Source organism: Ciona intestinalis, chromosome 3, assembly GCF_000224145.3.
Source record: "Ciona intestinalis chromosome 3, KH, whole genome shotgun sequence".
In the NCBI taxonomy this organism is placed as follows: domain Eukaryota; kingdom Metazoa; phylum Chordata; class Ascidiacea; order Phlebobranchia; family Cionidae; genus Ciona; species Ciona intestinalis.
Window position 1 is genome coordinate 4,374,315 of NC_020168.2, and position 27,774 is coordinate 4,402,088.

A 27,774-nucleotide genomic window follows, 5' to 3' on the forward strand; every position below is an offset into this window, starting at 1 on the left:
GCTGTTTTAATTATTCTTAAGGTAATGAATATATAGTACTGTGGAGAAAGAAGAGACACTTTTACCACATAATATCCAAATATCCGGATCATATTTGAAACAATTAACGACGTTCTTGCCCGTATGGGAATCGCGAGGATTCGGTTTTATAACTCTTAATGTCCTCTGTTTACTATCAAATAAGACGATAAAATAGAGTAAATGCCCAAATCTTCACCCACCCTACTATATACTATGATTTAATTTAAATCGAGAGATTATTAAATAAATGTGAGAATTTAGAATTGAGATATGGAAAAACAGAACAACAAGAACAAATTTCTGAGAAAAAGAACCACTTACGTGCTCAACAAACTTGTCTACAGTTAGTACAATGAGCCTTGAACCAAGTCTACTCTGTACATATTTTATGTATGCTAATACTGACCGAGGCTTGACAAACCAGACTCTTTATACAATGTGAAATATTTACTGCTAAGTTGAAATGTTAATACAAGCAGCAAAGCAGGAAGAAAAAATATCAAGAAGTGTACAGCATAGTGTATATCTACTTTGAAAAAATGGAAACTTTTATGCTATCATTGGTACTGACACTAATATACCATACATAAGAAAAAGAATAAGTATTAATAATAATAAAACGCATAGCTATTTAAAAGAATTAAACAGTAGCTGTCGAATGTAACATTACCAGATAAAACAGCTTAATATTTTCAATAAGTGTTTAAACAACCAACACATAATTTAACTTAATCACAATTAAGACATTTCTTCCCTGGATGGTGTTTTTTTGCTACGTCGTTAAAGATGACTCGGGGCAAAAGTCTGGCAATAATTGAGCAACCTTGCGTCTCATATCTGCCACACGGTGGCGCCGTTGTTCGTCTCTTTTAACGAGCTGTCGGTGATGCTTGAGCGATTTAAAAGCTGATCGTAAAAGGCGAAGTCGGTCATGTGTGACCGCTGATTCTTCTTTGGTGAAAAGTGACAATCTTTCATCTGTGATGTAATAATGTGTATTAAACAAGTGGAAAGGTAAGTTATTCTAGCAAAATTTAAGTTTAAAATAAATTAAGTTTATATGTTATAGCAAAAATTAGGTTTAAAACAAAATACCTTACTACTGTTGCTACCAAGCATGAATGAATAAATGTAACTTACTTTATCCTCGCGTGGCTGAAAAACGACAGATCTTATAACACGGGTGTTGATACAGCTTGTGCCAGCTTACGAGTTACCATATATGTTACTTTGTGTGTCATTATTTTTAGGGGGAGGGGGGGGGGAATTTTTCCTTTTTTATATATGACTGATAATTTGGACAACCCAATAGTGACCACTGGGTTGGAACAATTGCCGTTAAGTGTCTTGCTTAAGAACATATGCGCCCACAATGGTAGTATTGACGAGCCTTGGACCCATTACCTATTAGTTACAGGCAGGAGCGCTAACCACTTTGCCACAGCGCGGGACTAAGCATAAAACAATATATATAGGTAAATAGAACTTTTGGTAAATAAAACCTAAAAAACCTAACCATGTTTACCTGTGACATATTGTTCCCATAATCTTATATACTTCACTTTAACAACATTATTATAATGTATGTCAGCTTTTTGTTCCAATATAACAAGACGTTCACCATATTTTCTCCAACTAGAAAGACTTTTCCTGAAAGACACCCACAGCAAAAAAATTGTTAGGTTTGTTCTGTTAATTTATCAAATTTAGAAATTATATGCCTTAAAAATGCATAGGAAATCCATAATGTTATAGCAACTGTCAATTTAGAAAGTTTGGCATATTATTTTTGAACTTTTTTGGTGAAATCAATAAAGTTATGTTATTAAACAAATTGACAATACAAAAAAACATTTACAAGAAAAAAACTAAACATTGACAAATATTAGGTGTAAAACTTTACCTTTTAAGCAAAACATTATACAACAAATCTGCTTTATTTTCTCTTTCCGTTCGTTTTTCTTTCACATTTGTTTTCCATATATGGAATGCCACTCTGGTTGCTTGGCAACAGTGGTGATATACTGCCACCTAATTGATGAAAGACAATGTAAATCTTGTATTATTATCAAAGCAATTAGGGGGTTTATTTGGCGACTTTTGGTTCTGCACAAAGTTTATCAAACCCCCACACACAATGTGCGACCCCTGGTATTATTTTGGATAAACTGACAATTTGCATGGTGACAACTGAATAATGTTAATTTTGGGGAAAAAAAGCCTGCAACCAGCTGTTTAGACTATGCAGTAGCAAACTGGTGTTGTACCACCTCCCCCCCACCAGTTATCGTAACACTTAAAAATTAAATAAAACACGCAGATAGGCAGTATAAAGATCAACATAAAACCTCCATCTTTTTCTTTCCAATTTCCATCAACTTCTTCCATGGATTAATCCCCAACTTCTTCATTAAGGTCCTCCGATAATGATCTTCTGCTATCCTTTTTAGCTCCCGCATCCGGATGATCCAATCCTGCTTCTCTTTCTCTTTCTGCATCAAAGGAGTTTAACAAAAGTAAATTGACCATTGTTATCTAATAGATGCTCATGTTGTATGGGTAATTAACAGTACATAGTACATTAAAGTTATAAATATATGTAATATTCTAAAATTGCCTTAAATTTAACAAAAGTAAATTAACAGTGGTTGTCTAATAGATGCTCATGTTATATGGGTAATTAATAGTATTTAGTACGTGAAACCTATAAAAAATATGTAGTACTCTAAAATGGCTATACAATGGTGAAAACAGGGGTATAGAATAGGTATTATAATTTTATGCTTTTTTTTAACAAAGACAAAATGTAAAAAAAAACAGCAGACAATATACGTATAAGAACTTACTTGTTCTTTTAACTTTTTAAGCTCCCTCAACATTTGAACTTTTTCTCTTTTTTCCTCCTCTTCTTTTAGTTGTCTCTCATTTTCCTCCTTTTTCAGGTGCTCAACTTTTGCTCTCTCTTCTTCTTTCCTCTTCTCTTCTAGTTCTTGCCTTCTTCTCGCACGTTCTGCAGCTCTCTCCTCCATTGCAATTACAGATTTTGGACGCTTTACCGGAACCAAACTTCGCGGTGGTCTGTTAATTAAAAAGACAAAAACTATTGTCCATCAAATTCAATTTAGCTGTGTAAAAACAAACCTTTTTCCTGAAAATTTTTTAACAAAAATGCTATTTATTGAAAATAGCAAACTCACTGTACACTACTGTAATAGAACTGTTGTAAATATACATACTTATTACAGCAGTCCGTAACCTTTATACAGTAAGTACACATTAACCCTTTAACTTCATACAGTAAGTACAATCACACCTTTGAGTGTTCCTGATTTGGTCACTCGGTGAAGATTTTGTTTCATTTTCAACATTTTCAAATCTTTCCTTCACTTGTCGTTCCAACGCAACATTAACTTGTCGTTGTTGTTGAGTTAGTTGATCAATTAGTTGTTTCTGTTCGTTGATTAGATTCGTTTGCTCATTAATAACCTGTAGAATAGACTTGATACAACTGGATGTTATGTACTGTAGTATGTTCAAAAAATTTTAAATTTGTTTTTTTGCTACCAGATGAATTAAGAGTGTAAAACTGTTTGTTTTGTGATCCTAGGAAAAGACCGATGCATTGGCTGGCATACGCCAAGATATCATAATTTTTTTAATTTGTTTATCAAATTGTTATCTAGTCAACGCCCTACAGGTATTTGTATTAAAAATCAAAGCCATTTGAAAAGTAAAATAGTTACATTATCCTCCTAACAAATACCAGTGCAACTATGGCAGTGATATACTTTAATCTTTAGTTGCTGTTCTTTGTCCTTTACCAATACCAATCATTGTAATTATCACATAATCCTTTATTACAACATACCTGTTTTTGGAACTTGTATCTGTGAGTAAAGTTGTTTGGTTGCGATGATTTCACTTTCCGGTTACCGTGGTTACTAGGGGCATCACCAATACTTTGAATTTCATCAACTGTGAGATTTTTCACATGATTTTTATTCACTTGCCACGCATGAATGGGTTTGTGATTTGGTTTCTTTGTGTTGCGTGAACCTGGAATAATGGACATTGTTGGAAGAAAAGAATTATAAAACAGTTTTAACAAAACAAACAACAGTGTTTTTAACAAATTCTCTACAAAAATTAAAATAATATTTTGGAATATAATACTCACCTGAGTTTGGTGTTTTAAGTTTCTGCGGTGGATTTACTTTAGTTTTAGAAATATCTGATCCACAGTAATTTTCAGTGTCATCCAGTGAAACAACAACAGTTTCTTGCTCTAAATAAAGAAAGGGAAATTTCCAATTAACTTAATTGGTGCATAGTTGTACTGCTACATATTTGTTTTAAATTTGTTTTTAAATTTTTTGTTTTAAATTAACAAATTGGCCATAATGTTCCAGACAGCCTGTTGTTCAATTCTCAGTGCTGCGCAATCTTACAATTTAATCAAAAATAAAATGGCAACACTGTTTTTTCGTACCTTTAGTTTTTGCGGCCACATTATCAAGCAATGCCTTCATCTTTGCTTTGGTTGCTTCTTGCTGCTCAAGTAGTTCTTTATTATATTGCTCCATTTTTACAAATTTCTGCAGAAATTTGTTAATAAATCTAACTTAAATCATTTCGTACAAAAATTGCATTATGTATTTTAGGGAGTTATTTGCTCCAACCAAGTGACCATTAATGGATTGTTCAAATTATCACCTAAACAAAAAATGCATACTTTGGAAAAAGTGGGTCTGAGGTGTATAAATTGGAAATCTTGTATAACCACCAAAAATTGTGGTCAAGCAAATATAAATACCCTGCCATTTATTCGTGATGTTGTTCATAGAATCTCACCTTCCAAGCATTAAAAGCTTTGTGTAGAATTTTAACCCGGCGACTTTTCGTTACTCTAGTTTCTTTCACTTTCAACTGCTGCCGGTAGATCTGTAGAAAAATAAAACAAATTGTAAAACTTGTATTTCAATCAATCTTTTTAAGTATATCAAACAAACATGTTACATTTTATAACTGATTTATTTTGCATTTGTGTTCAAAAAATACGTATGTTCAATCTATTGCATATTTCATATTGTATAAAGTATGTACATAACATTATACATCATTGCTGAAATATATAAAGCACCTGTTGTTGAGTTGTATCACGTTGAACCACTTGTTGCAAAGTATATCTTCTCCATGCTGTCCATGTTCGCAGCAAACAATTCCAATCACTCATAGCTTTCGCTTTTCCTGTACATTAAATTTACGTAAACCTGAAATTCTGAACAACTACCTAAACAGTCTCGTGTCATGCCAGATTGCTTAAAAAGCAAAGAAGTTTGAAAGAGAAACATCTCCTAACTGAATACAGCCTATGACCAAAACTTTCTTAACATATCAATACAGCTTATGTTTTTAAACTGGAGTCCACATACCTAAATGGATCTTTATGTAGTTTTAGGGAGGCTAGGAAATAGAAACTTTTTGTATTAAACGTATTAATAGAGCTAACTTATAGTTTTGATTTTAAAACTAAAATTAGATTTTTTGATGTGTTGTTTAGTTTGAATAATAAAATAAAAAGAAATTGGAAAGAAAGTTTCATAAAATCATTAAAAATTATTATCAACTAATCTTACATCCACAATAGCAATTAAAGTTTAACACCACATTAGATGGAAGTTTTATAAATCCAAACCATAAAAAAAATATATATATCATTAAAAATAATTGAACATTTGCACCTACCTAATGCAGCTTGTTGTTTCAACACAAGTATAAACCAAGATGAGAAAGTTTGTTTCAATATTCTTCTACATCTAATTTCTTCCATCTTTCTAATCCTTGTTTCTATTTCTTCTAAACGGGAATTTCTGCGAAAATGATTCTCCTGGTTACAAACCACAGCCAACAGTTAAATATTCAATGGGCTACTGAATAAATCTGACTGAATTTGCATGTTAAATAAATGTAACTGGCTTTATCCTTGCGTGGCTGCAATAAAACAACAGTCGTTATAACACCAATTTTTTTGGGGAGGAAGGGGGTTTATTATTTTTTTATATGTATAAGGTATATTTTAGACAACCCATAGTGAGGGCAATTTCCATTAAGTGTCTTGTCCAAGGACACATACGCCCACTATGGTAGCCGACATACGCCCACTATGGTAAGAGCTTTGAACCTATTATTTCTGGGTTACAGGCAGGCGCGCTAATCAGCTCTTTCACAGACCAGAAAAAAAGATACCCGAAAAATAGAATAGATACCCAAAACTGTGAACGGAAACTAAATATTTAACTGTATCTTACTTGTTTAAATTAGTAGAAGGTGCAAGTTGCTGATGGCCATGATTTTCCTCTTTCTTGTTTTCTTCAACTAAAATAGATTTAATTTAAATTGAAGCTAAACCAAACCTTCAGAAATGATCACCATATAAGAACAATTTCAAAATTCTCACAAACAGTAGTGCAGTGGAAAAATGAGTTTTTGGGTAAAAAAGCTAGTCCTCGCACACATTTTTAAATAAATCGGACTCCCTAACCAACATACCCATGTCCTCCTTTGCATCTGGAAGGTGGATGTTGACCACATTAAGTCTGGCAGCGAGCTCCTTTGCTTCTCTCTTCTTCTTCTCCAACATTTCTCTCCTGATCTTGGCCATTTCCCTTTGAATAGCTTCCTCTTCTATCTTCGCTGCTTGCAGCTAAAAGAAGAACCATTATGATGTCATTATTAATTATCATAAACTATAATGTCACAAGTTAATAAACACCTAGATTTTCACTAACAAATACCATAATATAAATACTGAATTTCAGATCAAATTGAAGTTGAGAAAAAAAATTACCTTTCTTTTCTCTTCTTGTTTAACAACTTGTTCGGCCATTCTCTCAGATTCTTTTTTCTGCTTTATCACTTCACGACGTTTCTTTAATTCCTCTTCTCTTCTTTGCCGAGCCTCTCTTACCTTGTAAGAAGTTTTACTTTTAAGATGAAACAAACTTTAAAGTTTCCATTTTACGGAAATTCTCAAACTTTTTCGAGTAATGGCACAGGTCGATTCACTGGTCGTGTTTATAATCACTTTTTTTTAAATTCATATTTTAATCTTTTATAAAACCCTCAATAAAAACAAATTTAATGCTAGTAACTAAAAGCTTCACTACACGCATCAGTATATTTCATGTCCTACAAATGTGCCATAACACATAGTTTATCTTTATAAGCTACCATAGATACAATTCCTCAGTTTTATACTACTTAGTTCTAATCAACAAATAAAGAAAAAAAGTTAAACAAAACCTGTTTGTGTCTCATTTCCATTGTCAATACTGGATCTTTTGCCTTTTTCATTTTCTCTCTTTTTCCTTTCAAGTCTAAGTCCTTTGCTATCTTAGAATTATCCAATGGTTTTTGCATCAAATGATTTAAAACTGAGTTTACTGCAGTAGCTTCATCCACAGAATAAACATCAATCTCATTTTCATTGTCTGTGGGTTTGGAGCCACAGCCTTGCTTGGTTAGGTATTGCTGAAGAAAAGTGTCGGTATCATGGTACCATGAGGGTGCAGATACGGTAGGTGTAGCTTGTGGGGCTATAGACGGAGGTCTGTAATAACACCAAAAAGAAAGTTTTTTATATATATAAAAGAAAGTTTAATGTAGTTTTGTGATTGGACCAAAACTTTTTTAGGTAAAACTCGTAAATAGGTAAACCTTGGTTTATGAAGTAAAACTTCAACACAAAAATTAAACTCTTTTGGGATAATGAACCAAATCCGGCCAAATACCCAGGTATTCTGGCATGCTGTTCCATAGGATCCAAGTCAACTATAGTAGGCCTTCAGCTACAGAAGAAAGCCAACTTACAGATTTTCATTTTCTTCTTCCTCCCCTGTGAGTTCTTTAATAATATGATCATTCAACCAATCGTTGATGAGCGTTTCTGCCTCATTACGAGCTTCATCGGCTATGTGAACGTTTTGGACTCTCGCAAGTAAATAATCCATGCTGGGAAAGGTTAATGAAGTAAGAAAATAATTATGTAAATAAGGACTTGTGATTATCATTAGTGTTTGTACTGTGTAATGTTACCTATCACTCCAACTTTTTTAACATTTTCTAATTTTTGAAGTTAGTGTACCCACAACTCAAGCACACAAATAATCATATAAACATAACCAACTAAATAAAAGTCTGATATATTCAACCTATAGTTCCCACAAAAATATTATTTACTTGCTCTCAGGTGGTGCGTTATTTGTTCCTTCCTCCTTGAAGATAAAATCCCTTCCTGTCCTCCCAGTAAACAAACGGTTATTGACCTCCGTGGGATTTGATCCTCTTTCATCTTTGCCTCCTCTAGTTTTTGTCCATCTTTTCCAAGTGTACATTTTTAAAATTATTTTACAGAATTAACATGTTACTATGGTCTTCTAAAGAACGAAAATAAATGTACAGAAATAATATTTGCTACATGTAAACAGCACAATCAACAACAATAATAGGACCATATCAAGGTTTTTGGCCTCATTTACAAACTACAGATACACAATAGAAAAATTTGTTTTACAAAATGTACAGACGTACTTTTAGAAAAATAGAGAACCACAAAATTACAATAGTCTGATGAAAAATTACATAATATTACAATTTAAACAGACAGACAAGAATATGTGAAACAAACTTTCAGGTAAACTTTAATTATATTTTAAATTCACCATAGTTTGTTCAGCATTATAATAAATTACAGCACCATCCTATCCTGACTTGGTTCTCGACTCATTGTGAATCCAGGATTCTTTATTTGCCTTAATTCTGTATGTTGTCGTTGTAATATCCCCATCTTGCATTCAAGCAACGCTTCTAGATCTTTCCACATCTCCATCTGCTGCTTATCACTGTTATGGTTCTCCCTAACATTCTTCTGTTTTTCCCTCAAACTTTTAGCCAGGTTCTCCTGCTCTTGTATTTTCTTTGAATAAATTTCACGAAATCCCTTTTTCTTGTCACCGCTTGTGTACACCTTCATTTCATTATTAGCGCGATCGATTTTCCCCTGCAGGATTTTGTTCATGCTCTGTATGTAATGAAACCTACTATCATGGTTCATGCATTCCTCTCTCAGTGCTGCCACAGCATGTTCCAGCTGTGAACGATTTGATTCCAAACCAGCGGCAACACTGTCATAATGGGACTTCTTTTCATTATACTCTGTCATTATTTCCTGGCACCTTTGACGCATTGGTCGCAGCTCTTTAATAACAGGTGCAAGCAGATTCTTCTTATCTTGTATCACAGAATTGAGTTGATGCACCATGTCCGACATATCATCTAAAGTTCGATGTTTTGCCTCATCAAAGTCACTCTTCATGGCTGATACCTTCTCCAACTCATCCTGTGTATCACGGAAGCCCGACACTCCTCTTTTATTTTCCAACACGTTTAACTTCCTTTGTGACTGATCATTCAGTTTTTGTAGAATAGTTTCAGTTCGTACCAAAACTCCCATTTCAGATCTTAACTCTGCCAGCTCAGCTCTGTTGCTCTTATATTGATTACTCTTTGTACGAAGTCCAATGATAAACTTCTTGTAATCGTCTCCCTTTAACACTTCCCCGCCAAGCTCCTGAAGTGTCGCTCTCTTCTGTCTCAGCTCATTTTCCAATTGATCAACCTCTTCCCTCTTACTCTGCACTGTTTCAGCAAGAGTTTCCTTCTTGTGCGACAATATAGACGCCTGTTGCCTAAACAGAGCAAGCTTGTCTTTTGCAGGATTGCCATGCACCATCTTTTTCTCAACAAGTCTGTTAATCTTTGATGTAGCATCTTCTATTTCATCTTCAATTCGATGCAAATCTTGCTGTGAGATTGCTGGTTCCATAGCAACTCTTTGCAGATCACTAACATTTTTCTTTAAAGTTTCAATTTCTTTTGGCAGCTTCTCAGACACTAGGTACTCATTCAATCGATTATCTTCCTGCATCCGTGAAATCAATGACTCAGGAGATGAATTTGCTCCTCCCTGCTTCATCTCATACACCTGCTGCTTCTTCCTCTGCAAAGTTTGCTCCGCTGACTGCATCAACCTCCTCTGCTGCTGAATCTTCTTCTGGATGTCCTCTCCTCGCTCCTTTTCTTTCCTCATCCTTTGAGCGATCTGCAAGCTATCAGCAAAGTCCGGAGTACCTTCAGCCTTCTTCCTAACTCTCTCCACTTTCCTCATAAGATTCTCTTTTTCTTCCTCCATCGTCTTAATGTCCGTCTTCACCTCTGAAGTCCCATGACTCTGTTTTTTCAAGTCCGTGAGCTCCCTGTGCATCTGATGAAAATGTTCCTGGAGCTCGCAATACTTTGTCCATGATTCCTGCATCGCAAAATCCGAGGAATCGTGCAGCAGTTCATCTGGAACTCCAAGTTTTACCAAATACTTTGCCAGATACGCTCTTGTTTTTAACACGTCCAAATTGGTCAGCAAATACACAAGAATGGGGTTAATGACAGGTTTATCTCCAAGCACAATCCCTTGTCGAAAGCTTGAAACATCAGCATTGGGTGGTGGGGTGTACTTTAAATTTTTCAAGCAGCCAAGAGTGCGCTGTGTCCGTGCATCTGAAGCTTCATCTCTAATATCTCCTGATTGTGAAGGGTCAATAGTTGCCAATACATCGTTTAGCAGCTGCAACAGTTGTTCAGGACCATACGAATGAAACGATATCAAGTTCACATTCTTTTTGAATGGTTCTTTGTTTAAAAGCTCCACGATAAGCTTGGCTTCTTCAGTCATTATGGGATTTTAGAAATCCACCACTGTTATAGTATGAATTTCTGCAAACACATAGGTGTTTTAATAAAACATAAAAAGGGAAACCAAACAAGTTATAAATATAAAGAAATAGTTGGCATATTACACCTTATATCCTGTTTGCCAACTGTTGTTTAAAACGAATCAATAAACCATGTTTAATAATATATGCATAAATTCCTGTTTAAAGTTGTCCAAATACTTTAAAAGTAATAGCTTTGAGTAAATGAACATTAATTTAACTTTAAAGGCTGAATTATTTCTGATGCAGATTATGACGGTCTATGACCTACTCCACAGTCCACAATAATAATATACTGAAACTTAGGTCATAAACACAAACAGGTCGTACTAGGCATTTAATTCTATAGATATGCGGGTCTAAGCTATTTTAAACAATAAATCCAATGTTTATTTTAACTTCCAAGACTTTACACAGACGTAAATTTGGTATGCTTTACTTTTGTAGCATCATGCCTAATTCAAGCGGTTGTAAATTAATTAGGGGTCAGCATATGTCGCTTTCAGCGACAGTTCTTCGTAATAAAAGCTTATAACCTATGATAGGCGTAGATAGTGTTGCAAGTTGTACGATCGCGATAAATTATACCACAAATTTATCTACAGAAGGTTTTCACATTTTACAATCAACCCCCTCACCCCTATCGCTTTTAAAAGATACAAACCTAAGAAGTATTGTTGTCGAAATCGCGGAACAAAAGAGGTTACTGACTGCCGAGCCATCCGTACGAAATGCACAACTAATTAATTAGGAAACATTGCTTATTACAAAGTTTGAAATGAAGAACGAAGTAAGTCAGAAAGATATCAGTATTCAGTATATATTTCATAACATGAGAGGTATGATCATTTTGTATAGTTTATTATGTGTGCATAGTGTATACAAAAAAAGAAGTATTCTTTGAAATCTGTTTTACCTTGACGTTTCCAAAAACAAGGTTAATGCAACAAATGGTATTAGATTACAATTAAGTTCGGTTCAATGTAGTTAAAATGAACCAGTTTGCCACCTCTGCTGGTCCAGGGGCACGAAGAAAAGAATTTCAACACACAAGAAGATATGGAAAAGCTTCAGAGGAAAAAAAGAACAGCGAACATGAATCTGAACTTCGTGTTCCAAGAATGAATGTGCGTAGAGCAAATGAAAGAAATTACAATGGTGTTTCTTGTAACAGTGATGAAAATGTATATGGAGAAATAGATGTAAATCCTATCGTCTCTGTTTCATTTCCTACGAAAAGTGTTGTTCAAGCGGCTAAAGAAAACGATGCTCTACTAAACTTTAATTTGAAAATCAGCACAAACGATATTAAGAATCATACAGAATCTGCAATTGATCATTCTGGTTTTCACCCTTGCACTACAAGTCGATTGGAATCTGACCCAGAAATAGGCAGTAACTTTTTTTGTCATGATTCAATACCAGCACAAAATAATAATTTTAATGACATGCTTTTACTGGAACAACCGAAATTTAAAGTGCGCCCGAGACGCCATGTTTATCATACAATTGAGTTACCGGATCGAAATGACATATCTGATGGTACCCCATCAAACAATCACAAAGTTAAAATAATCTCTTCACCTCCTATTCCACCAAAACCACATTATCTTCGCTCTGGTTTTAACAGCAAGCTTCCCCCAAAACTTCCTCCTAAAGTTGTTAATGCAAATGCTGCAATGAAGAGGAAACAACTTAATGAGGAATACTTTGAAAACATTAGAAAAAGTATGGACTTTAATTTGAGTGAAAGTGATGAAGCAGGTTTGCAAGAAGAAGCTATTAGTATTACAATTCCAGGAACAGAAACTCATCCATACTGGACAATATCTGATACAACAACCAACACAACTCAGAATTTGACTACAGAAACTTCTTCCACCCAGTTAGAAACCCCATTGATCAAGAACACACCTTTAACATTGGATGTGCATAAACAAAGAAGGCAGGAGTTTGTGGACAGTTTAAAAGCTTTGAAACAGTGTGGATGGTATTGGGGAAACATGTCATGGGAGGATGCTGAATCAATGTTAGCACAAAGACCTGGTGAAGAAGGTAAATATAGTTCATGTTACATTTCGGTGCCGTAACACAGTGGTTAGCAGACCTTCCTCTAACCACGGGTTATGGGTTCAAGGGTAGTAGCTGCTACTATTGTGGCCTGTTGGCGTATGTGTCCTTGAACAAAACACTTAGCTATTGCTCCAACCCAATGGTCACCATTCACTAATAGGTTGTCCAAATTGTCAGCCATACAAAAAAGACACACCCACAAAGATACATACATGGTTAGCTGGAATGAGGTGTATGAAACAGAACACCCATATTATAATGACTGTAGTTTTCCGGCTAAATGAGGAAAGAGCAAGTTACATTTATTCATCTTTATTGACCTAATACTTACAAATAAAGAAAAAAAATTAGGACTGATTTTAAATGTATAAAACTAATAAAAACAGCAACAATGTTTTATTAAACAATCTAACTTAAACGCCTACATAAAAGTTATATAATATATCTATACACTTGAAATTAAAGCTGTTTTCTTTACTTTCACAGGTGTGTTCTTGGTTCGTGACAGCCAAGATCCTTTGCACATATTAACTTTAACAATACGTTCAGTGGAACTATCAATACACCATGTCAGGGTTGAACACACTGAAGGTAAAAGTTAAAACTATATATTTATATTTTCTAAAGTTTTTTAAATGTTAATATATAGATAGCAGTAGGTAGAATTTTCTTAAAAAATTTAAAGCTGTAAAACTCCCTAAACGAAAATTCCACACATATGACAAAAAACATGTTTATTGCAACAGAGATCTTCTGTTTAGATACAGTGGGAGGAATGACTCATTGTACTAAAATATTGCATTTGATCATGCACATGTTACTTAACAACAATATGTTTTGTGGTAGTCAATGCCATTTAAGCAAGAATTCAATTAAGTTTAATAAAATGTGTTTTGAATAGCTAACAGTTTGGATGACCCATTATATGTCTCTGTTTGGCCCAAGTACATATACGTTTATAGTAATGGTAGCAGGTTAAAGCATTGAAAGCCAGTATTCCTAAATGATACAAGTGCTCTGTCTCTAACCATTGTGCCATGCTGCAGAACAATTATAAACTATTTTGTATTTAACATAAATTCTGACTTATTTAGGTTTAAGTCTTGGTTTTTTAGCTCAGTGTTTATGTTTGGATGGGCGTAAGTAAATTAATGTTTGATTAGATTACGTCTACAAGTTAACATTGTTCGTGGAAAATATTAGTAATTCCTGGTTATTATTATTAACACCACTGTTGTAGTGTGGTATTGTTTTTTTGTTGAATGTCCAATGATTTTCAGGTAAGTTCCAGCTGTACGACCCCGATAGAGGTGTAAGCAGAGGTGCAGCTAACTGTGTGAGACATCCAAATATTGTAACTTTTATAAAGCTTGCCATGAAGCATTCTCGGTCGGGTACTTTTATTTATTTCATTAAGACACGAAACATGGGCGTACCACCAGTGCAGATCAGGTAAATAAATAAAATACCAAAAATTGTTAAACTAATTAGACAGCGAATTATCACATATGAAATCACTGCACAATCTCCCAAACTGTTCATTTTAAAAATTGGCAGGCCTATAAAACGAATTTTAATTTAAGATTGTTTTTAGTATTTATCACGGAAATAGGCAATAAACTGTTATAATATTTTATTGTATGTAACAGTTTACACTAATTTTCTGTTTTATTTATTTTTAGACTTCTCACCCCAATTTCTCGTTTCACTTGTGTCAAGTCATTGAAATACTATGTCCGATTCACCATCAGAGACTCTGTTCCTTATGATTCAATCACAAACTTACCTATACCACACGATCTGAAGGAATATCTTCTCAATTCACCATATTTCGATGCAACAGAAGATTTACAATGTGCATTGCTATCATGAAACATAAATAACCACAGTAGTTAACTAACTTTGTAACTTATGTGCATTCTTATAAAAGTATAGTCCAACTGTTTTACATTTTAATCTCGTATTTCGTGTTTCTGCTCTGCATAGTTGCAAAGCTACTTTTGTTTTCTTTTATAGACTATAGATATGCAGCATGTTGTATGCTGTGAATGGTAAAAGTTTGTGTTTCTCTATTTCACTGAAAGAAGTGTTATATGGTGTCAAATTCAACCCGAGACATTATTGAATTCACAACATATCCAACATAATATTGCTATGAGCATATGAGGTGCTTGGGGTTGCACATTTTTATTCCACTGTTCTGCCTGGCAATTTATTATGCCTAAATTGGGAAACGTTTTAATATTTTTATTAATTTCTTTTGTATTTAGCTGTGTTGTGTGCAATATTTATATTCCTAATCTGGAAGTTTTAAAATGAACCAGGAATTATTCTTCTTGCAATTTATATGGCTTGCTCGAAACAAGCAGTAGAGTTTGAAAATCTTCTTGATTAGCCTTATGTTTCATTTCCTATTAATTACTGGTTCCCTTGATATTGTTGGTAGCCAGAAATTGTCGTGGGCTGATATTTATAACTTCCAGCAGCATAGAAGATCTTCATTGACTGAAAGGTAACATATGTTAAGGATTTTGGTGGGAATGTGCTGGTTTGCATTTAACTAATCTGTAAGTTTAGTGCTACATTTTCTGAAAATCGGTAAAAAAAAATTGTTAAAATTTGTTAAAATATGGTTAGAAATTAATTATTATAGTGAAGGAGTTGTTAAATTTAAACATCGCATGTATTCAATCGCGTGAAAATGGTGCCCTGCAGAAAATGTTGAAATTCTACCAACTGTCGGTGTGTGCAGTGAAGGATGACGAGGGCAAATCACCGTTCACAACCGCCAAGCCTTGAGATATGAAGCGCTGGTAATAGCTTGACTTATGCTACAGTCAGTGAGTTAGTGTTCAAAATTAACGGCATGAGTTGAATTTATAGATAAATTGTACCTTTACGTTACAATGTTGCCGTTAACGTCGGTCGTTCCGTCTCTTTCGGACTTTTGCGGAAGATGCGTTTCTAAAGTATACGCGGTAGAAGATATTGTCTTCATTTTAAGCAACATGGATTTGTCTCTTAAAGTTGTGAATGCAATATTAAGTTGTATGCTCATCAACAGAGTAATGGATGTTGAAAAATTGTACGAAAATCACTCCATTTTCAACAATTTTTGGAAGAAAGTCGTTTATCAGTGTAAAATTAAAAACTGCGCTTTTCGAAAACGGTTGTTATATTACAAAGATCCATTTCTACCACCCTCATTTAAAACTGGAGAAGAACAAACCAATGAAAAGCAAGTTTTAATTAACAGTTTATTTCAAGAAGCCTTGGATAAAGCGTATTATATTACTTCAAAACTTACTCGATCAATGCCAATGTTTCCACTTCATGTTGCACTTGATGACAATTATCCAAACATTCCTCTTATGGAATGGCTGGTACAATTGACCAAACAAATCAGTTGTTTCCATTTTTATCCAAAACACGCTCGAATGCTTTTAAATGAACCACAGATAATTGAAGCAATGCCAAAACATTTGGTACAGTTGGATCTTATGCTAAATGTGACTCTGAACAGAGAAAATACTACTTTTAAATCATTTTACACCACTCTATATACTCTTCTTTGGATAAAGTGTGTAAAAAGAGTTGTGTTCTGTAACGCATTTTTTACAACACAATTTAAATTAACATGGGAACTTTGTGCTGGAAAAATTTCATCAGAATATTTTTTATCAACATCAAAAGACAGTCTCAAAAATTTAAATGAGTTACAAAATGTTGATATTTGGGAAGCAGCGATTGGTGGAAATGATGTTTTAGCTAAAAGTGATGAAAAAGAGGAGGAAGAAGATGTGGATGTTTACAGCGGTTTTGTGGAAGATAATGGTGATGACTGCGGTCCCAAATCAAGCTCTGTTTCCCAAACTTCATCAGATGCCCAGGAAGTTTCTGAGCGTGTTGCAGTTTCTGAAGTTGTGTTGGAAATAAATGACAATGGATTTCCAATTACAAGTGCCAAGGAATTGTTTCAGTGTGAGTTAAGATATTTAAAAAAACTTAAAATCTACCTGCTAGGTCTTGGACCTATGCACAAACTGAGTACAGAGCAAAAGTTTGTGGATGAGATTGTCAAATTACTTTGCAATCCAGTCACCCAACTTCGTGTTCTAGTTTTTTCTAATTTTACTTTTTATTCATTCTGCTTGCATAAAATAATGAAAGGAATCGTGACCATGTACAACAACACAGGTGCCACTTTTGATTTCTTATCATTTGTTAACTGCCGGTGGCAAGAAAACTTATCTCCTTTAGGGTTCGTGTATGATAACCCTTGTGCTGCTCAACCTGAGAAAAGTTTCCTTGGTATATTACATCTACAAAGTTTATTATTTGCTCACGCTGATGGAGAAATCTCGCAACCATTATCACTTTGGCAGCAATCTTTTATTCAGACTTTAAATCCAGCAACTGTGTATGTGCTTGGGCAACCAAGTTTTGAGTTTAACGAAGTGCACGTTCCTCCTGCGTTGTTGCAAGTGGATATTCTAAAAGCTGTAATGTGCAACAGAAGTTCTGGCCTTCAACACATTGTTGTGTACCTTCCTTCTCCCTCCAGTCAACTATATGAGACCATGGTTTGAAATGTTGCTTGAAACTTTCACATCTTTGAGTCAACCTCTTCTAAAATTACTTGTAATTTCCAAACACCCACTTCCTGTAAAACTTACTAAATTAATCACAGAAAAAGGGATACAGTTTGGTTCAATGCAGCTTGATCTTGACGATACAAGTCACCTTCCTGGAAACTCAGTAGAAGACCATGTTTCAGAAATGTAATATAAACTTATAGGCTATATATATACCAATGCTTGACAATAACATATTCAAATTTCTTTCTAATAAAAATCAGTTCAACTGTGTTTTCTTACTATGTGTATTTACTACCTCAAATGTAAAGCAAGCTACATGCTACTGTAACAACCTGTATAGTTAATGGTTATTATATATTGCTATGGCTTTCCATTTCACCATGCATTAGCATTACTTTCTTTTCTTATTTGTGCCTAAGCTGCCAATAATTTAAAAGTTCATTTTTTTGTATTTTTTTCTGAAGGTGATTGTTTTAGGAGTAATAGAATGTCTGCAGCTGACGATGATACTGAGCTTAGGGATTTGTTGGTTCAAACACTGGACAAAAATGGAGTTCTTGGGAAAATAAAAGCTGAGCTCCGAGCTAGCGTTTTTCTTGCTTTAGATTCCTCTGAGCAGAACAAATATAAATCAGGACTAGCTAACACAAAACTGCAAAATTTTCTGGCAACTGAAGATGGAAAAATTTGCCTAAATGTTGTGAAAGATTTTCTTGAACATTTTAATTTAGATTACACAAGTTCTGTGCTGGGACCCGAAACAAATTCCACAAACACCTCGTTCTCAACTGAGGAATTACAAAGGACTTTGCACCAACCTAATGACTGCTCACCAGTGTTAAGTAGCCTTGTACAGAACTCACGAAACAACTCCCCAAGCGAGCTCCAGTTGAACTTAGCTAAAGAGGAATTTTCACGACAAGCCATGTCAATGACAGACAGCATTTCAACATTCAGTGCCACTAAAGCTTTAACATCTCTCTTACCCAACTTTCCCTCAGCCGTCCTAAAGAGTTTCTTCCAAAGTGAAGTTGCAGCAGGAGCAAAGGTGTCTTGTGCTGAGTTTTTAAGGATATACACCAAGTTCTTTACAGCTTGTCACAGTGTTGTTGCAACTCCAAACACCGGTGACACCACAGTCAAAGACGAGAAAGATTTTATAAAACAAGCAGTTGGCATAAGGTCTGGTGGGGGTAAATTAACTCCTGAGCCAATAGACTCTGACTACCTTAAACCGAGCCAGAAATCCTTTGACCTTGATTCAAGTTACGGCCAGTTCTTTGATGATGATATCTACACAAAACCACCGCAAAAATTGCAAAGTTTATCAGAGTCGAGCAAAAAATCCAAATCTGAGGTGGACACTAGCTTGTCAAAATCTGATCATTCCTTTGGCTGGAGAGGAAAGTCGCCAACCAAGACGAATTTTGAGAAACAAAGCGATGATTATGAAGACGATTTCACGACAAGTCATGCCAGCATATCCGAGGACATAGCAGTGGATAGCTTCATGAGTAGCAACCATAGTTCATTAGCTGAGTTGACTGAAGATCACTCCATGCAGGACCAGATCCACTCTGCTGATTACATGGAAGATATAAAGTCAGCATGAAAACTGGGATTTGATTCCTTTGTTTCTTTTACTTGGTATGGGAAAAGATCAAAATGGACGAAGTTGCTCAATGTAATGTCAGATGGCCACACAAACTGCTGGCTCTGGTTGTACATCAGCTAATAACTCATTCCTGCATACATGAGTGGATAAGGGATAATGTATTGTTAGTTAGAAAATTTTAATAATTTAACCTCAATAGGCTATTCTCATTTGCTGATGTTATACTGATAGTCGTGTAGTTTATCATTGATAATTTAAAATAAAAATACTTTTTAGTAAAACCAAAGTAAAGATTGGAGTATTGTTAAAAACTGAGTAATTAAACCATTCACATTTTCTTCATTTCGTATTGTAATAGTTCATCACAAAATTCAAAACATAGATTGTAGTTCAATGTTACATTTTTAATTTTTTACGGAGTATTTTTGGTTCTCATTAGTGATAGTGTATTTTACTGCGTGTTAGCTGCTACTGTAAATTTCTTGTTTATTTTGTTTTTAGTTTTTAAAAGTAAGGTATGTGTGATAGGTAATGGCTAATACAGGCTTCCACATCTCATTATATGCAACATTTCTATTGATCTTCGTTACTTTACTTCAAACCAACTGTGAGGAAAAATGTTTTTGTCAGGTAGGGTGTGCATGCTGTTACATTCGCATTGGGTATAGTCTATCTTATATACATATGCACATTTTATGCATAAGTTTAACTTAAGTACTTATTATTCTGGTGGTTTTATTTTATTTGCAGCTGCAAGTTTTAAAAGTCTTGGCTGTGATTCTTGTCTGTGTTTCCTACATCATACATTCAAATAGAAATAAATAAATCCCAATCTTTTCTATATAATAAATTTAATTAAAACTACTTTACAAAAACCCATCACCTCAAAAACATATTAGATATGTTATGTTCTGGTACTTTAAGAACCCTTATCATAATTTTAACTGACTTTAATATTTCATACTTAACTGAACCTTGTATCACTTGTAGTTAAGTGGTCAAATCGATGATTGCTTCTGTGATATTGAAACATTGGAGAAATTTAACAATGAACAAGTTTTCCCGCTGGTATCGCAACTTGTGAAGAGAGATTTCTTCCGGTATTATAAAGTGAGTTTAACTGTATGTGTATAAACTTTCTTTCATGAAATTTTTGTAACAAAGCAATCTTTTGTTGTACTTTAATACTATTTGGAGCAGGAAAAAGCCACTTAAAAAATTGACAACACATCCAAAACAAACAACGCTATTCATCAGAATTATAATGTTTTTTTTAGTTATTACATTTATAAAAGAGTGAGGAGTCAACAGCTGATAAAATGATTGAAAATGACATTGACTGAACTGGTTTTACATAATATTGGACTGTTAGCCTAAACACAAAACACAGTTGATCAAAATTTTAGTTTGTATTAAATTGGTTACAGTAGCATATCTCAGTAAAATTATACTAATGATAATTTATACCCACCTCAATCAATTTAATCATATTATACCTTGTGTCTACCAGGTGAACATGTTCAAGCCATGCAATTACTTTGATGGTGATATTGGTTTCTGTGAAAGTGAATCATGTGGTGTCAAGCCATGCTCTGAGGTAGGAATAGGCTTTTATTTTATTTATATATTAATGGCTTAAATATGTAACGAATTGTCTGGCATCGTGGATTCTACAGCTTTCCGCGCTATAGGACCTTAGCAACGAAGAATAGAATAAGTTTTGTTACTATCTGTCACAAACAGTTGTATTGTATCTAAAACTAGATTGCTAGTTATAGACTACATTGTCATAAAATATTTACTTTTTGTATATGTGTTACAGTTTACATGTGATAGGTGGGGCTTATGAGACTATTCATATGTACAATAGAACATTATTAGTTACCAAGCAAACAGTTTCCGACAGTACATTGTTGTTGGTGCTATTGTTATAAATAAGATATGACAGCTAAACATGTCTAGAAAATTATTCAATTCTTAAATTTGTTTCTTTTAAATGTTTCAAACGCATTGAATTTGGAATAAGGTATTATTCTGTGGATATGCAGTATTTTGCCCCAAATTAAACCAAAGTTATTGTCAATTTTTAAAAGATATTGTACAATTGGCAGTTAACATGATGCATAAAATCTTTTTTCTGGTAGGAGGATTTGCCTGTTGGATTAAGAAATGGAAACTTTAACAAACATACACCTGATACTGAGGACGTGGAATGTAACAAACCAAAGAAATCTATCAGTGATATTAATGGAACACTAAGGTGGGAATGGGTTCATTATTGACTTTCAGAACACTTTCATCCAATTAGGAGCTATCTGTAACATCAATTTATCTTAATCTGATTTGAAGTGTTCTATTTTAGGAATAAGACATGAAAGTAAGTCATGTCTCAACATCTGCAGTTGCAAACTTGCAACTATAGTCCAAGGTCTCTGCTTTAATAAAATTTTAGTGTTGTGAATAGAATATACAAACAAATGAATAAGCAGCACTCTTGTGTTTACACAAATAACAATCAATGTTATTTTTCCACACAGCAATGTCACAATAGATTTCCTGGATAGATGGGATAAACATGATGATACAGTTCACCAATTCTGTGATATCGATGGTAGGTTATAGCAGATTTTCTGTGTTTAATTTATTTACATATGTAATGTTCAAGTGAAATATGAAATATGCGATTAAATTATGTAATAATATGCGATTTACTTTACTGTTGTTTTATATGGTTTATTACGTTATTGTTTATAAGGTTAAAGTCACACAATAAATAATTTTGTATCTTTTTATCCATATGGATGTTTTAAATAATATCATTTTACTATTACTTAATGTATTTGCTTTTGTATAATATTCTGACCTTCCTTACTGTATTCCAAGAGACAAAATAAAAGTAGTTAATCAGTCATTGCAATGCCACAAGTTGTGTAAAAACTTGCATCGTCAAAATATAAGAAACTCTTTTTTTAGACGAAAGTTCCATTGAGTTACAATACATTGACTTGATTGCCAACCCTGAAAGATACACAGGATATAAAGGACCAATGGCTTGGAGAATATGGAGAGCTATCTATGAGGAGAATTGCTTTATGTATGTTTATCTAATGGTCTTTAATTCATATACGTTTGAAGGGACCATGTAGTGTTTTATGCTTCACAATTTTTGACATCCCGGATATTAATATTATGCTGTTTACAGAGCATTTTCAAAGCTGTAAGGTTATGTATATAGGACAATTTTAACGCAAAACAGTAAAATTACCAAAAATGACACTCCTCCTTGATATTTAATAACAAACTTTCAATATTTATATTATGTTTTGTATTACCAGACCTGAAACAATGTCTCAGAATGTGAATCCATTCAAACGAATTCCTCAAGGTAAAATACATAGACAACATATGTTTGTATAATGTTACTAACAGTGTGTTAAATGACATTAGAATATACATTAGAATAACTCTTTTTAACATTATTATTTTGGTATCACAATGTTTTAGTTTTTATTTTAGTAGTTGTCTTGTCATTTATCATTAGTAGTGGTGGTGGTGGTAGTTAGTGGTTGTTATTCTTATGGTGATGGTTTCTTCATACAGCCACAGCTGAAGAAAATGATGGAAAACGTCTAAAGTTTTCGCATTCCGATCTTCAAGGTAGTTTATAACTTTATATAATGTAGATCAGGGGTAGGGTGTGCAACTAATATAAGAAGAATAAATAAAATAATTGGTGCCACACCTGCTTTTAACAAAAACTATATACTAGTTTTAGTACATAAAACACATTGCACGCCCCTGATATAGATGTAGTTTAATATATATAGCATTCTGTAAGTACAGTCTGACAAAAAGAGATTTATTAATGATTTTATTTTTTAGCTACTAGAACCATTTAGGCATACTTGTACCAGTATGTAGAGTTTCCTTTAGACTAATAGTACACTGGTGTTGGGTCTTAACTGTAAATGTTAATGAATTATTACAAAGTATTCTGTGAACAGTACTTCTCTACATCACTTAACAAGCTTAGATCAATATCCCATGCTTCACATCACGTAGACCATGTTTACCATCTGTGTCATGTGTGTGTGGACAAGCAGCTGCTGGATAACATTTATGTTTATTACAATAGGAATGTGCCTTGAAAAGCGAGTTTTTTATCGCGTTATATCGGGACTTCACACCAGTATCAACACGCACTTGTCTGCAAAATATCTGTTTGAAGGTAATATTGTTATGTGTTTTGAAACTTGAAAGGGCAACATGTTCCAACATTCCAATCCAACCACTAAGATAACAAATATTAAAGTTGTATGTCAAGTTTTATAGTTCCTTGAAAGTGCTTGATATTGCTTTAAAAAGAAAAATAGACCTTACATATTCTTTACAAATTTAAACTTAAGCTTTAACTCAAATTAAATAGAATAATTGAAGTTTAATTGAAAGAAAATTTGTTTGAAATTGATGCAATTAAAAAAAGAGGAAACACAACAGACATCACATACCAAACAGAAACCATAGTTATTTCACATTATCATTTTAATAACAACAGTTATTTCATATCATTCAATTAAAAACAACAATTATTTTACAGTGTCCCAATAAAAAGGCAGTTATTTCGCATTTTTTCATTAAAAACACCAGTTATACACATATCCAATGAAAAACTACAGTCATGTTTTATTTCTGTGTCCTTCCAATTAAAAACAACAGTTATTCATACAACTCTTTATTGAACAACAATATTTTAACTCCATAACAAATATTGGTACCTTCATGTTGTAATCATCCATATACAAATAGATGGCTGGGGTGAACGGAGATGGGAAGCTAACTTAGCTGAGTTTCAAAGAAGGTTTGACAAAGATGTTACTAAGGGAGAGGGAACAGCAAGGCTGAAGAACCTTTATTTTATTTACCTGCTTGAATTGAGAGCATTATCCAAAGTAAGTTTATAATGTGGGTGGTCAAATAATGTTGTTTAATTTAAGTTTGTTAATATAGTATTTTATCATTAAATGCAGTAAAAAAAACAGTACAAATTTGTGTATTTTTGTTAAAAATATACATTTTTTTCAATATTTTTTAGGTGTTAAAAAAATTAATGTGATTTTCAGGCTGCTGAATATTTCAATCGTGGTAATGTCGTCCTTTTTACTGGCCGAGATAAAGAAGATGTGAAAACCAAAGAAATGCTCACACAACTACTTGATCTTACCAAGTAATAACTAGTTATATGATATTATAATGTTATTTAAACATTGGTTTTAAGCAGCTTATAAACACTTATGGGTTACCACATGCAATTTTTTACCTTTCATCATTTCTTCTGACAATTTTTACACTCCATTAGCTCTCTATTACTCACAAGAGAAAACACTGTTTAAAACGCCATGTTTTATTATTACCACCTTTATTCAATGATTACATGTAAAAACAATATTCCAAAGTTTCTTTGTATATATTTGACAAGCCTTTTATTTAATATTAACCACTCAATTTCTATTTTTTCTATCTATAACAGAAAATTCCCGATGCACTTTGATGAGGGGGTCATGTTCCAAGACAAGAATTCCCGAGGTCTCAAACGTGAATTCGTTCAAAGATTTTTAAACGTGACTCGAATTATCGACTGTGTGACGTGTGAGAAGTGCAGGTTATGGGGAAAGCTACAGGTACAACACTGCTATAAATAGGAAATTGTTGCATTTTAAACATGTAATGTAAAATGAATGAATGAAACTTACTTTATCCTCGCGTGGCCAGAAAATGACAGTCGTTATCATACGGGTTTAACACCTCGTGCCAGCTTACAAGTTACCGTGTATGTTACTTTGTGGGTGATTAGAAAAATAGTATTGGTTTCCTAACATGGCTAAGCATTGTGCTCTTAAGATAGATGAGCCGTAATCCCTAATTGTTTATAACAAGAGCTACCACTTATATAGAATATTGACATGAATATGGATCCACTAATACTTGAAAATGCTCTCAGTAAAAAGTACAAGAAGTTCAATTTTAAACATTAAATTATGTCTGGTAGTAACAGCACCATATATGAACTAGTTTTACCTAAAATTATTCTCCAGACGCAAGGATTAGGAACAGCGCTGAAAGTTTTGTTCTCTGCCAAAGAAATGAATGGAAAAAGTGATTCACCCTTTCAACTTATAAGACAAGAAGTTGTGTCATTGATCAATGCGTTTGCAAGGTATGAATAATGCTTTTGTATTACACAGGGAGACACTTTTGGTTTTACTTTAAGTAAAAGGGCCAATAGTTTATGTAATATGGAATGTTATGCTAATTGCAGGTGTACAGACATGTGTATTTGGATAATTTTTCAAGAGACAGTTAAGCAGACAGCACAACAACAACTAGTTTAAGTTAATAAATTATAGGGAATATGATTTTAACAGCAACAGTCTGCCTTAAACCAGTTTAGTTGCAAGCTTAACTACATATACCAGATGCAGTAAATTAACCAAAGACAGAATTACAGGTTAGCTTTAGTTTAATTACAATTATGATGGACAGGTTGTCAGAGAGCATCAAGTATTTACAAACATTCAAGACACTGCATGGTAATTTAACATTGGACCAATTTGTGTTGATATCTAGGTATAACGATGGTGTCACACAGGTTGTCAGAAAGTATAAAGTCACTGGAGATGTTTCGGGCGATGATAAAAGATACAAGAAACAACGGAAAAGAAGAATTGTGATCCTAACTCCTTTAAATTATTCTATTTATAGATGTCAAAATTTTATGGGAACATAGGAAAGCATTGGCTATCAAATTGTGCAATAGGTTACGTACAGAAGCCGTTTTTAAAGTTTATTTATTTTTTATACAATGTTTGTGGAATCCGCAATATTCTGACGTAGCTGCTTGCCTCACAACGATGAATTGTCCTTGTTCCACACAACTCTCTGTATAGTTAAGTGTAAATGGTTATGGTATGCAGTATTAGGTGGTGATTACGGAGGAGTAGATGGTGGTCATATAAGATTTTTTCTGTAAAACTAGAGACTGACTGTTTTGTTTTGCATTACCAAGATTGAGTGACGTAATTTACCTAATATTTGTTTAAGTTTGGTGGCAAAATAGTGTAAGTGAACATTTTTCATTTACCTAAAATTTGTTGAGTTCAATTTGATAGGTGGCAGAATATTGAATATTATAAGTGAAGATGATTCAAAACCAGTTTTATTGTAACAGTATAGGGTAATTTGATATATTTTTTTGCGTTGTTTGGTGTTTGTTTTGCACAGCATCTTAGTAGATTGCTCACAGCAGACTGATGTTTATTTGCATTGGTTATGGTAACAATAAAACTTGAATAAAATATATTTGTTTATAAAAATCTGCATAATTATAGCAAGTACAGTACTACAGTGTTTGTAAAAATGTAAAAAAGGTAGGTCATGGAAACTTTTGTTTTGTTTCATACTCTTTTTGCAATTTTAAACTTTCATCCTTTAAAAATGAATACACAAGCAATGGCATTGGAATAGTTAAGAAGTGCCATATAGAATGTGCATCGAATGTCCACCATACTGGTGGGAAATCGGAAAGCTCAAACATCAGAAATAGATTGGTCATTATTATTGCAGCTGCCATCTTTTTAACATGTAGGTGTTTTTTTCTTTTTCGAAAGCAGAGACTTAACCAAGTAATTGAGTTCATGAGACCAACTGCTACATTTGCTTTCATGTTGTAACCGTAATCAAAACTTTGAAAGGTTAAGTAAGATATGTGGCCAAGGTAAAAGGCACCAATCAAATTTCCAGCTATCCACCTTAAAATATGCACATTGTGTCCATGAAGCTCATATGATAAGCGATGAATAGAAAGATAGAATGAGTATAAAACCAAAGATGTAGCACAAAAGTAATCTAACTTTTCAGTCCATGGAAAATCTCTTGCATGAAAAACACTGGACCATAGCCATGCATTTGCAGCAAGTATTGCATGGATTGTGGTGGTTGTGTACAATGGTGCATTGGATGAAACAGCTGAATAATATTGTTTGTAAGCCCATATGTTGGATATTCCATTCAGTATAGAAAACAGAACAGACGCCGGTTCCTGGACACCAATTATTCTTACAAATGGCCATTTACCATGAAACTGTGGAACTCTGACATTTGCAGCTTCATAAGCTTCTACAGTCTTCCACATGCAAGTGTATCTGGGGAATTACTTTTTGTTAAAAAATATCAAAGCTATTTTAATCATCAGATACATTCAGGCATAAATTCAGAAAGAAAATTTGTTTAAAAGTCAGGATCCAAATATCACTATAATACAAGTTTATTCAACCATATTATGAATCAACACTAACTTGCATTCCTCTCTGCAATCCCATCCCAACAACAACATGTATCTGGTTTGGTTCTTATCAAAGATTCCATCTTTGCATTGATGCTGGCATGGTTGTAAGCATCCCTAAATACAGATACATTATAATCAAAAACTTCCATTTCATCCCCATTTAAATTAAATTATCAGCTAACCTGGTACTGTACGCATCTATCACCTTCTGATGCCTTTGAAGTTTGTAAAATCAAAAAGCAGCAAACTACATACAATAGTCGTATCATTGCATACATATATATATATAGTACCTTTAAA

The 27,774-nt window shown here is 33.7% G+C and overlaps 6 protein-coding genes across 7 annotated transcripts; 3 read left to right on the plus strand and 3 right to left on the minus strand.

Moving 5' to 3' along the window:
* Positions 1-453: 453 nt before the first annotated feature.
* LOC100177934 (coiled-coil domain-containing protein 191) lies at positions 454-19,952 on the minus strand. Of its 2 annotated transcripts, XM_002122160.5 has the most exons (20): positions 19,939-19,952; positions 9,404-9,406; positions 8,260-8,456; positions 7,891-8,031; positions 7,324-7,630; positions 6,869-6,988; positions 6,571-6,724; positions 6,330-6,396; positions 5,767-5,891; positions 5,162-5,268; positions 4,873-4,962; positions 4,511-4,616; positions 4,199-4,306; positions 3,890-4,077; positions 3,335-3,507; positions 2,868-3,099; positions 2,370-2,513; positions 1,925-2,052; positions 1,547-1,671; positions 454-999 (listed from the first exon to the last, which is right to left on the minus strand). In XM_002122160.5, the coding sequence occupies exons 3-20, from the start codon at positions 8,412-8,414 to the stop codon at positions 794-796; spliced, it is 2,676 nt and encodes an 891-aa protein (XP_002122196.2). In that variant the 5' UTR covers positions 8,415-8,456; positions 9,404-9,406; positions 19,939-19,952; the 3' UTR covers positions 454-793. The 2 variants fall into 2 exon arrangements, with proteins under 2 accessions (XP_002122196.2, XP_026689584.1); XM_026833783.1 differs by lacking the exons at positions 9,404-9,406; positions 19,939-19,952 and having other exon boundaries at positions 2,868-3,105; positions 8,260-8,481.
* On the minus strand, positions 8,455-10,873 carry LOC100182630 (intraflagellar transport protein 81 homolog). Its single transcript, XM_002126331.4, has one exon. It carries the CDS (start codon positions 10,805-10,807, stop codon positions 8,768-8,770), a length of 2,040 nt encoding a protein of 679 aa, XP_002126367.1. The 5' UTR covers positions 10,808-10,873; the 3' UTR covers positions 8,455-8,767.
* On the plus strand, positions 11,814-15,250 carry socs7 (suppressor of cytokine signaling). Its single transcript, NM_001078498.1, is given in 4 exon segments — positions 11,814-12,902; positions 13,407-13,511; positions 14,201-14,372; positions 14,603-15,250. Coding segments are annotated over 4 exon segments (1,530 nt in total). The 5' UTR covers positions 11,814-11,839; the 3' UTR covers positions 14,793-15,250.
* LOC100177162 (FGFR1 oncogene partner) lies at positions 17,981-19,634 on the plus strand. The gene has a single exon (XM_002125896.4). It carries the CDS (start codon positions 18,006-18,008, stop codon positions 19,128-19,130), a length of 1,125 nt encoding a protein of 374 aa, XP_002125932.1. The 5' UTR covers positions 17,981-18,005; the 3' UTR covers positions 19,131-19,634.
* Positions 19,620-26,487, plus strand: LOC100187389 (ERO1-like protein beta). The gene is made up of 14 exons (XM_002126011.3): positions 19,620-19,763; positions 20,124-20,243; positions 20,644-20,730; positions 21,278-21,393; positions 21,671-21,744; positions 22,107-22,227; positions 22,469-22,518; positions 22,734-22,790; positions 23,269-23,361; positions 23,940-24,082; positions 24,254-24,357; positions 24,661-24,811; positions 25,226-25,347; positions 25,780-26,487. Exons 1-14 carry the CDS (start codon positions 19,665-19,667, stop codon positions 25,859-25,861), a joined length of 1,419 nt encoding a protein of 472 aa, XP_002126047.1. The 5' UTR covers positions 19,620-19,664; the 3' UTR covers positions 25,862-26,487.
* Positions 26,420-27,764, minus strand: LOC100182625 (post-GPI attachment to proteins factor 3). The gene is made up of 3 exons (XM_002125765.5): positions 27,657-27,764; positions 27,485-27,588; positions 26,420-27,331 (listed from the first exon to the last, which is right to left on the minus strand). Exons 1-3 carry the CDS (start codon positions 27,750-27,752, stop codon positions 26,563-26,565), a joined length of 969 nt encoding a protein of 322 aa, XP_002125801.3. The 5' UTR covers positions 27,753-27,764; the 3' UTR covers positions 26,420-26,562.
* Positions 27,765-27,774: the final 10 nt, after the last annotated feature.

What these genes read in the sequence shown, in the direction of transcription:
- LOC100177934 (XM_026833783.1), bottom strand. Translation starts at nt 8,414, where the DNA reads ATGTACACTTGGAAAAGATGGACAAAAACTAGAGGAGGCAAAGATGAA. An exon ending in TGTGGCCGCAAAAACTAAAG is followed by an intron (nt 4,307 to 4,510) that starts GTACGAAAAAAC and finishes TTCTTTATTTAG; the next exon opens with AGCAAGAAACTGTTGTTGTT. An exon ending in TTAAAAAGTTAAAAGAACAA is followed by an intron (nt 2,514 to 2,867) that starts GTAAGTTCTTAT and finishes CCTTTGATGCAG; the next exon opens with AAAGAGAAAGAGAAGCAGGA.
- LOC100182630 (XM_002126331.4), bottom strand. Translation starts at nt 10,807, where the DNA reads ATGACTGAAGAAGCCAAGCTTATCGTGGAGCTTTTAAACAAAGAACCA.
- LOC100177162 (XM_002125896.4), top strand. Translation starts at nt 18,006, where the DNA reads ATGTCTGCAGCTGACGATGATACTGAGCTTAGGGATTTGTTGGTTCAA.
- LOC100187389 (XM_002126011.3), top strand. Translation starts at nt 19,665, where the DNA reads ATGGCTAATACAGGCTTCCACATCTCATTATATGCAACATTTCTATTG. An exon ending in TATGAGGAGAATTGCTTTAT is followed by an intron (nt 22,228 to 22,468) that starts GTATGTTTATCT and finishes TTGTATTACCAG; the next exon opens with ACCTGAAACAATGTCTCAGA. An exon ending in TGCAAAATATCTGTTTGAAG is followed by an intron (nt 23,362 to 23,939) that starts GTAATATTGTTA and finishes ATATACAAATAG; the next exon opens with ATGGCTGGGGTGAACGGAGA.
- LOC100182625 (XM_002125765.5), bottom strand. Translation starts at nt 27,752, where the DNA reads ATGTATGCAATGATACGACTATTGTATGTAGTTTGCTGCTTTTTGATT. An exon ending in ATAGATGCGTACAGTACCAG is followed by an intron (nt 27,589 to 27,656) that starts GTTAGCTGATAA and finishes ATCTGTATTTAG; the next exon opens with GGATGCTTACAACCATGCCA. An exon ending in GATTGCAGAGAGGAATGCAA is followed by an intron (nt 27,332 to 27,484) that starts GTTAGTGTTGAT and finishes GTAATTCCCCAG; the next exon opens with ATACACTTGCATGTGGAAGA.